The sequence below is a fragment of the Cannabis sativa genome, chromosome X (assembly GCF_029168945.1).
Source record: "Cannabis sativa cultivar Pink pepper isolate KNU-18-1 chromosome X, ASM2916894v1, whole genome shotgun sequence".
Taxonomy (NCBI): Eukaryota; Viridiplantae; Streptophyta; class Magnoliopsida; order Rosales; family Cannabaceae; genus Cannabis; species Cannabis sativa.
The window spans coordinates 51,126,191-51,137,126 of NC_083610.1; the positions used below are offsets into that span (position 1 = coordinate 51,126,191).

Genomic DNA, 10,936 nt, shown 5'->3' on the forward strand with positions numbered 1-10,936 from the left:
AAATTAAGAGTTTACTTTTTTATGGCATAAATAAATAAAGCTAATGGATTATGGTTTTTTTGTTTTTTTATATTTATATGGGTTTTTTTATGCCATATTTTTGTAAAAAAAAATAGAAATCTCATATTTGTAGACAATAATAAGTTTTGCTGGAAAAGTCACCGAAAAAGTCACTGGCATCGGAGAAGTCACCAGAAAAGTTATCGTCGCCGGAAAAATCACCGCTGCCGGAAAAGTCATCGTCGTCGGGAAATTCACCGGAAAAAGTTACTGAAAAAGTCACCAGAAGTAGATGTCTCAAATATAAACAAAAATAGAACCGGTTATAATTGAAATATAACCAGTTCTGTAACACAAAGAATAAAAACAAATAAAACAAAATAACTCAAACTAATTATAATTAAATTATAACCGGTTATAACTAAAATATAACCAGTTATATAACATAATGAATACAAACAAGTAACACACAATATTCAAACCGATTACAATTAAAAAAATAAAGGGGAAATCAGTTCCTAAAACACTAAAACATAAATTAAAAATAAAACTAGTTCTACAATAAAAAACCTCATAACACATAATACCTCATAAAACCGATTATAATTTTTTTTAAAAAAAAAATAGAGATCAATTTTAAAAAATATTGAGGCATAAATATGATCAATTTCAAAAAATATTGAGGCATAAATATGATCAATTTCAAAAAATATGGAGGCATAAATATGAAAAGAACTAGTTCCATAATAAAATAAATAAACACAAATAATAACACACAATAACTCAAATATAATATAAAGAAACCGTTTATATTTATCAACTAGTTAAGAATTTAAGACAAAAAAATTAGTTTCGTAAAGCAACTAAGATAAAAACTCACACATAAAAACCAGTTAAATAAAATAGCTTAAACAAAAACATCCATTCAACATGCTCCAACCCATCAAATAATTACACGCATACTATATCTACTTCAAAAATACTCATTCATTATGTCTATATAACTGGTTCTATTTTAGTTATAATCGGTTTGAGTTATTTTGTATTATTTGTTTTTATTAATTATAACATTGTTATAAAACTGGTTCATTATTACACTGTTATAGAACCGATTCTATTTTAATTATAACTGGTTTAAGTTATTTTGTGTTATTTGTTTTTATTCACTATGTTACATAACAGATTATATTTTAATTATAACCGGTTTGCGTTATTTTGTGTTATTTATTTTTATTCATTATGTTATAGAACCAGTTCTATTTTTAAATTATAACCGATTTCTGAGTTATTGTGTGTTATTTGTTTTTAGTCATTTATTGTGGAACCGAGTCTATTTTAATTTATGTCATCTGGTTTTTTGTTTAATCAATTTAAAAATTAACTCTTGAATTATTTATTTTAGAAACTAGTTTTTAATTTAGTTTTTCGATAACTGATTTTTTATTTAGTTAATTTAAGGAATCAGTTTTTTATTGATTTATTTTATTTAACTGGTTTTTGTGTGTGAGTTTTTATCTTAGTTGCTTTACGAAACTAGTTTTTTTTTCTCAAATTTTTAACTAGTTGATAAATATAACCAATTTTTTTATATTATATTTTTAGTTATTGTGTGTTATTATTTGTGTTATTTATTTTGTTATGAAGCTAATTCTTTTCATATTTATGCCTCAGTATTTTTTCAAATTGATCCTCACCTTTTAAAAAAAATTATAATCAGTTTTATGAGGTATTATGTGTTAAGAGGTTTTTTTATTGTAGAACTAGTTTTGTTTTTAATTTATGTTTTAGTGTTTTAGGAACTGATTTTTCATTTATTTTTTAATTGTAATCGGTTTAAATTATAGTGTGTTACTTGTTTGTATTCATTATGTTATATAACCGGTTCTATTTTATTTTTACTTATAATCGGTTTTGAGTTATTTCGTGTTATTGATTTTTATTCATTATAACACTGTTATAGAACTGGTTTAAATTATTTTGTGTTATTTGTTTTTATTCATTATGTTACAGAACCGTTTATATTTTAATTATAACCGGTTTGAGTTATTTTGTGTTATTTATTTTTATTCATTATGTTATAGAACTGGTATCCGAGACATTTGATCCCCATTTTTTTTAAAAAAAAAATTATAACCGGTTTTATGAGGTATTATGTGTTATGAAGTATTTTATTGTGAAACTAGTTTTGTTTTTAATTTATATTTCAGGGTTTTAGGAACTGATTTCTTCTTTGTTTTTAATTGTAATCGGCTTGAATTATTGCGTGTTAGTTGTTTGTATTCGTTATGTTATATAACCGGTTTTATTTTAATTATAATAAGTTTGAATTCTTTCGTGTTATTTGATTTTATTAATTATAACACTGTTATAGAACCGGTTTTATTTTAATTATAACTTGTTTGAGTTATTTTATCTTATTTATATTTATTAATTATGTTACAGAACCGGTATATTTCAATTATAACCGGTTTGAGTTATTAGTTTTTATTCATATAACCGGTTATATTTTTAGTTATATCTTGAGACATTTACTTCTGGTGATTTTTCCAGTGACTTTTTCGAAACGTTGACTTTTCTGTTGATTTTTCCGGGGACGTTGAATTTTTCGGTGACTTTTTCGACGAATTTTTTAACGACTGTGATTTTTCTGGTGACTTTTCCAATGCCGATGACTTTTTCGGCGACTTTTTCGATAAAATTTATTGTTGTTTTTCAAATATAGAATTTCTACTTTTTTTTTTACAAAAATATGGCATAAAAAAACCATATAAATGTAAAAAAAATTAATAAAACTCATAACCCTATAATATAATTTATTTATGCCATAAAAAATAAACTACACCCTCAATCTCATATGAAAATTCTCCAAATAAGAACCGACGCCCAAACCGACTAGTGACCAAGAAACGCAAACTTGAAATTGTGTGTTTCGATATGGAATTGCAGGCTTCCGGGGTTTTAAGATCCGGCGGAGCAGACGGTTCAATCAGGTGGACCCAGTTTCGGACCCGAATGTTGAACCCTTGTTGTGCGAAAACGTATTAGAATTAAGGAGGAGAGGTGGGGAAATAACAGTTATTTTATTAGTCAACACGTGGTTCGGCAGGCGCAGGCTAAGGCTGGTGAGTGTGACCACTGAGTTGGCGCAATTTAGCATTGTATGGTAACGTAGATGTTGAGCTGTAAAATTGTCGTTTTGAGACTTTGAGTTGTGAGCGAGGGATATAAAAAGTGTCACGTTGTCCTCATAAACCTCCTCGTGGGTGGGTCTGTTTTCCAAAAAAGAAATACAAAAACAAAAACTCAGGCATTGCCGAAAGAGAGACAGAACCGAGAACGACCGGGAAGGACCAGCCGGTGTTTGTCGTTTCCGCCGGAAATGGTCGATCAGTTCGTGATTGGTTGGATCTCAGTCTCTTTTCTCAGCCTTCTTGCTTTCTACAATCTTGTTCTCAAGAAGAACAAGATTCCGAAGGATTCTTCGGACAAGATAACCGAATGTATCCAGAATGACATCACGGCCATTAACGGCGAATGCCGATCCAAAGATGGCGACGTCGACGTAATTATTGTCGGAGCCGGTGTCGCTGGTTCTGCTCTTGCTCACACACTCGGCAAGGTAGTCTATCTGTTTTCTTGCTTGTTTTATATTTATATATATATATATATATATATATATATACATCCTCCTGAATTTTCTCTGCAACCAAACGAATCCATAGTTTTTTGCTATATTCTTTTTGACTTCTAGTACGGGAGACAGGCTTGAATTCTTATATGCTATATCTATCACCAACTTAATTGAACAACAAAGGAAAATAATCAAAACGAAAGACACGGCTTAATGCCCTGGTTACTTTATGGTATTTTTTAAGCTTTGGAATTTGGATTATTTCTCTCAATTTATCTATTTTGTAGCTCTGAAAAATAAATTTGAGAGTATTTTGAAACTTTATCACTCTTAAGTGTTGCAGCTGATTTTATGGGATTAGAGATACCAGGGAATTTGTGAATTTGTCATCATTGTTTGATTTTAATTTTTCTAGATTCATCAATAAAACCTTTCAAAAAAAAATCATGAATTAAACTTTCAAAGGAGATAGGTAGGTAGGAACATGTATGCGATAAATAATTTCGTAGTTATGGCGTCTGTCGTCTGTAATAGTTATGGCGAGAAGATTTTTGACGTATTCCTATAATTTATATGCAAGCTCCGATTGGAGTCTTAATAAAAGCATTTTGTGTTGTGATCACCTAGATGAGTTTTTGAACAGATCGATTTTGATTTGTTATTTTTAGATTAAACGGTACGAAAATAATCTTTAAGAAATCTTCTCCAGCTGAATAATATGAATAGAAAATAATTTTGGTCAATTTCACGTCATTCATATGTGGTACTACAGCTATTTGTTTTTCCTATTATTTTTATTAAATAATTTAGCCCGAAGAAAGCTCCAACAAATAATCGGACTTTGTGTGCTCACTAATTTGATGCAAAACAAATTATCTTTTGTACTTGTTGGACTTTTCGGTATCAATGTGCAATCTTTTGTTTTAAACTTTGACCCATTGTTAATAAAATTTTGTTTTAGAATTATACTTACCCCACTCGGACATAAATTAGTTTCACTGGAAACATTTTAATATTGTATTTAGTTACACCACCCAAATTTTAAGGGAACTATGGCCTAAGCAAAATAAGTTCACGCACGCTTATGGTGTTAGTTATATCTCTTGGGCAACTTTTTTTAATTGGATATTATTAAATAGTTCCCCTATTAAATATGTCCATATATAGATAAAAATCTGGCATATTTAAGTGTGTATGGATCCCTAGTTTGCTTCTCAATTCATGCTACAAAGTTATAATTGTCCATGAATTTGTGATGAATGCTCATATTCTGATAAACAGCATAACTTAATTGCTACTGACTCATGCTCGAATACTACAGTCTAGTTTTATCTTTTATGTAGCCTATTGTACACTGCCAACTTTTATGTAGCCTATTGTACACTGGCAAGTCAATTTTTGTGAGATCAATTTTCGAATTGATTATTTGTCTTCAAGTGCAGGATGGACGTCGAGTGCATGTGATTGAAAGAGACTTAACGGAGCCAGACAGAATTGTTGGTGAACTACTGCAACCTGGAGGCTATCTCAAATTAATTGAGCTGGGACTTCAAGGTAAATTCTGTTTGAACTTGGTAACTTGCTGGATTATTTGTGATAGTACAATTATGTGCTTGATAATGAGTAGTTTCAGATTGTTTTATTCCTTCCTATGAAGGTAGAAATAGTTTTTATATGAAGGTCAGATTGTATCTAAATGCAGATTGTGTAGAGGAAATTGATGCCCAGCGTGTCTTTGGATATGCTCTTTTCAAGGATGGAAAAGACACTCGGCTGTCTTACCCCTTGGAGAAATTTCATTCCGATGTGGCTGGAAGGAGCTTTCACAATGGGCGTTTCATTCAGAGGATGCGGGCAAAAGCTGCTTCTCTTCCGAGGTATATATTTTGTCATTGTATATATTTTGTGATTGTAAATTAATGCTGCATCTTTGGCTTTTTGTTTGTCAACTGATATATAATCTCTTGTCTTTCAAGAAATTGTAATACTCTTTTCTTATATGTTTTTCTTCTTTAGTGTACAACTAGAGCAAGGAACGGTTACTACACTGCTTGAAGAAAATGGAATAGTTAAAGGGGTGCAATACAAGACGAAGACTGGCCAAGAAATGGCGGCATATGCGCCTCTGACTATTGTTTGTGATGGCTGTTTCTCAAACTTACGCCGTTCGCTTTGCAATCCTAAGGTTGTAGCCTCTCACTCTTGTCAGATTACGAAGTTTGTATGAAGCAGTTAAATCTAAGTAGAGATAAACTGGTTTCTAGTTTGTACATGAGTCAGCCAGTTTTTCCTAGGAAGAAAGTCCTCGAGAATTTAAAGTTTTGTCTGTTTTGTTTCTGCAGGTAGATGTGCCATCTTGTTTTGTTGGTTTAGTTTTGGAAAACTGCAACCTTCCATATGTAAATCACGGGCATGTTATACTAGCAGATCCTTCTCCCATTTTGTTCTATCAAATTAGTAGTACAGAAGTTCGCTGTCTGGTTGATGTTCCAGGACAGAAGGTTCCTTCTATTTCAAATGGTGAAATGGCGAAGTACTTGAAGGCTGTGGTGGCTCCTCAGGTTTATTATACTTGCTCTACTGCTTCAAAATATTTTCTTCTGTTTGCAACTTTTCATGTCACTGAATTTTCTAGCTATTGAATTAATTTGTTTCAAACTGACCACATTGTGTCATTTTGCAGATTCCTCCTCAAATTTTTGATTCCTTTGTGGCTGCAATTGACAAGGGTAACATAAGGACAATGCCGAATCGGAGCATGCCTGCTTCTCCCCACCCTACCCCTGGAGCCTTGCTAATGGGAGATGCATTTAACATGCGCCATCCTCTTACCGGTGGAGGAATGACTGTAGCATTGTCTGATATTGTTGTCCTTCGTGATCTTCTGAAGCCTTTACATGACTTAAATGATTCATATAATCTCTGCAAATACCTTGAATCTTTTTACACTTTGCGTAAGGTAAGCTCAATTAACATGTTGATGTCATAATTGAACTGGCTCTGATCTCTGATGTTGCCATTTTGAGTTGCATGATGCAATATCATAAAATGTCAAGATTTATAATAGCGTTCAATATAGTTTGCTCAACTTATTAACATCTTAATTCTTCCACTTTGCAGCCAGTAGCATCCACTATAAACACATTGGCTGGAGCTCTGTACAAGGTCTTTTGTGCTTCACCTGATCAAGCAAGGAAGGAAATGCGTGATGCTTGCTTCGATTATTTAAGCCTAGGTGGTATTTTCTCAACAGGACCAGTGTCTCTTCTTTCAGGATTAAACCCTCGTCCACTGAGCTTGGTTCTTCATTTTTTTGCTGTTGCAATATTCGGTGTTGGTCGATTGTTGCTTCCATTTCCATCGCCTAAGCGCATGTGGATTGGAGCAAGATTGGTTTCGGTGAGCATAAATTTTCGTATCTTCTTCTCTCTAAATTCTTCCCATATGTTTTAGGGTAGAAAACTTAAAGCTAAGATGTTTCTTTGCAGAGTGCATCAGGAATCATCTTCCCGATTATCAAGGCCGAAGGAGTAAGGCAAATGTTCTTCCCTGCTACTGTTCCAGCTTATTACAGAGGCCCTCCTGCTAAGTGAAATCCAGTTGGTTGAACATTACAAAGACACAACCACACTAGAGAAGGCAAAAGTTGAGTCTGTTGTCATCATACACATTCATTATCCTATTTGTACCTCTCGTCCCCCTCCCCATGCTCAAAATGAATTTGGGGAACAGTGTAATGCTTCACCACTACTTGTGCAGTATGCGAAGGTTTTAGTTTCTAGGACTGTTAATGTTATTTTTAATGTATAAATATCATTTCAAAATATCAAAAAAAAAAAAATGTCATTTCAAAATCCAAAATTTGTCACCTTTTTCTTGTTGGTTTCTTTACAATTTATCATAGCAAAAATTGTCTTTGATAAGTCAATCAATTCATAAATCAAAACCTGTAATCTTTTCGCATCACCGAAAACCAGCTCTCTGAATTTTACTTTTTCAAAAGAAGTTTATAAAGGCATAACAATTTTTTACGATAAAGTTTTTTTTAATATATTTTTTTTTATTTATCATAAAAGCTTTTTTTATATTCGAACAAACCAACACCGAATATTGCAACAGTTAAATTTTTATGATAAATCAACAATTCATAAATCAAACCCTTTACTATTTTTCTTTTACACATTTTTTTTATTTATCATAGAAACTTCTATTATTATTATTATTAAATAAAAAAAATACTTAATTTTTATTATGCTTAGACATTAAGGATGTGAAACAAACAAAAATTTAAGAGTAGAATTTAAGGATGTCAAACAGAAAAAATATATCAAACAAAAATTAGATATTAAAAAAAAATAACGTTTTAATGATGAAAATTAGATTTTGTCCAACAACGATGATGGTTGTGTTAGAAAAGTTCTTATTATAAGAGAGAATAGGAGGATTACAATTAAAATACTCAAAATACAAATAAAAGTATTTCATCAAGATTACAAGAAAGCTAGAGAAAAATAAGAAAAATAAGACAAAAAGCTTAACCAAGGCACAAGAACCTTTGTCCTAAAAGTTATTTCCTCCCTCATATGAACACTTAGGGAAGCTCTAGAAATGCTTTTAAGGATTTATCAAGCCTCATATGCTCAGCTTAGTGTCTAAAGATGAGCATATCCTCGCAAAGTTCTAACCACAACAAATGATTTTAACTATTTCTCACAAGTGAACAATATGGTCTCTATTTATAGAGTTTTCACTCTCATATGAACATGAATGACCACCATAAAGCCCTTGGATGTTACCAATCATAAATTGGGCATTTATGGTATTAATTGGGTGATTTTGAGGAGTTTTAGGCTGTTAGAAAGACTTGCAAACTTTCAAAACGTATGCACTTGTATGTAATAAAACAGTAACTAGTTACTAGTACTATTTTTTCAGCTTTGGCCAATTCTTTTCCAAGGTGTTCCAAATTACTTCCACTTGATTTTGAACCATTTATATACCTTATAAATGAATAAATCAAGTCTCCAACAGCTATATTTTCAATAGTTATCATTATTTCGCATTCATAAACAATTAGTAACATCTTTTACTAATTTAAGAGTGAAAAAGAAGTGAGAGTTACATATTCAAATGATCATTAAATTAAAAGATTTGCAACTCATATTTTGTGATCATTCTACACACATTTTGTAACTCCATAATGTATGTTATAATTTGAATTTGTCACACTTAATTATTTAATCTAAACATTATATTATTTAAAATAATATAACAAGTTGTGCGATGATTTGTGATGAAATCTGATTAAAACTTTAGTGAACGCGCAATTATTTGCTTCGATGTCAGTTTATGGTAAAAAAAAAAAAAAAAATATATATATATATATATATATATATATACACGTTGAGAATGCATGAAAACTTTAAGTTTGGGATGTAGAAAAATATCTCAAGACCTGTTGATCTAGCCATAACAATGTTTTAAGAGTTATTAAATACTTTAAATGTGTTCCACACCCTCCAAATATAAGGTCCTACACATGCCTAAATATGTAGATAACTAGTATTAAACTTCCTTGACATAGTAAAAGCTTGAAAGAATCGAAAGAGAGAAAGATTGAGATCAAAAAAGTGAATCTCATTACTGAATCATGTAAGAGAACAAACTGAAATATATACAAGCTAGAAAGGAGAAGAGCAAAGCTGACTAACAACCAAGCTAGCCTAATAGAAACCGAACATGGTTACAACAAAACAGTTAAAGCTAACTAACTTTCATAACTATTTTCAGGGCCGATCCAAGCGATTTAGGAGCTTTGGGCAAAAAATTAAAATTGAGCTTTTTATTAGAAAAAAAATTATCAATTAATATTTCATAACTTCAAATTTTTTTTTAAACAAATACTTCATAAATTCTAAAATAGGTAAAATTTTTAAAATAATGTGCATTGGGACCACAAGATTTTATCATTTTTTTATAAGTGTTAAATGCATATTTACTAACATTTATTATGTATACTATACATTATAAAAAAAAATATTTATTATATTATATATATTTATATAAAGGGATGATAAAAAAGGGGGCCTTTTAATATAAGGAGTCTTGTGCAATAGCCCAAGCTGTATGCTTGGGCCGACCCTAATTGTTTTAACATCATTTGTATTCTTAACACTTCCCCGCAAACTGAGAATTGAAGCATCTTCAATTCGAAGTTTGTTTTTGAATAGAGAAATCTGGTTGCTTAAAATTTCTTTGGTTAAACAATCAGCTATTTGATCAATGGTTGACACATATTTTACTTCAACAAGCTGTTGTAGAACTTTCTCTCTTACAAAATATAAATCAAGTTCAATATGCTTTGTTCTAGCATGAAGAATTGGATTTGCAATGAGTAAGACTGTGCTCAAGTTATCACACCACACAACAAGAGGTCTAGGAATTACAATGTGCAACTCTGAGAACAATGAGTGGAGCCAAGTGACCTCTGCAACTGTAACGCCCTAATGATTAGGCCCGCTACAGTGATTTTCTAATTGTAGTGCACCCTTTTGCTAACCAAAGGATTTTTTTGAAAATCGTGATAAATTAAAATTTTGATTTAACTTTAAACTTTTATAAATATATACATATTTTCATACATAAAGTCGGTCCTATTTTTAAACTTTACATCCAAATTCAAAATATATTCTACAAACATGACACACATCGACTACAAAATGAAGCCCAAGTGGTCCTGAGACCAAACTCTTCAGGTCGCACCATCTCGACATGTACAATCATTCATGAGCTCTAGACTCACTGTTGTTCAGCTTTGACCTTCCCTTTACCTATACATAAAAGCAATATTTGTGAGTCAACAAACTCATTAAAAAAAGCATATAACATACAATATATTTTCGACTTGTGTTTAGGCGCCCATACACCTATCCACAAGGCTTATCAGATAATAAAGAACGTTCTTAACTAAGATACGACCACCGTACCACATGCACTACGTATCGCTACTCTATTAGTGTTGGTAGGGTTTGAACTGTACCCTGAGCACCACTTAGTGTTGTACCACATGCACTACGTACCTAACTGTACTAGTGTTGGTAACATCGGATTGTACCCTTAAACATCATGTGATGTACCACATGCACTCAGTACCTCTACCGTACTAGTGTTGGTAGCATATGAATCACAATATCAGCATGCATATAATACACATACATTCATATATAAATATATTCTATGCTAGTCTTATCTCGTTTTCGAATTCAAGTTTGTCGGTCGACCTAAATAGAAAATCACGCGCTGAAT

At 31.4% G+C, this 10,936-nt stretch overlaps 1 protein-coding gene across 1 annotated transcript; it reads left to right on the forward strand.

Moving 5' to 3' along the window:
• Positions 1-2,844: 2,844 nt before the first annotated feature.
• Positions 2,845-7,485, forward strand: LOC115712817 (squalene monooxygenase SE1). Its single transcript, XM_030641200.2, has 8 exons — positions 2,845-3,619; positions 5,074-5,185; positions 5,334-5,508; positions 5,648-5,816; positions 5,974-6,192; positions 6,315-6,590; positions 6,752-7,030; positions 7,120-7,485. Exons 1-8 carry the CDS (start codon positions 3,380-3,382, stop codon positions 7,222-7,224), a joined length of 1,575 nt encoding a protein of 524 aa, XP_030497060.1. The 5' UTR covers positions 2,845-3,379; the 3' UTR covers positions 7,225-7,485.
• Positions 7,486-10,936: the final 3,451 nt, after the last annotated feature.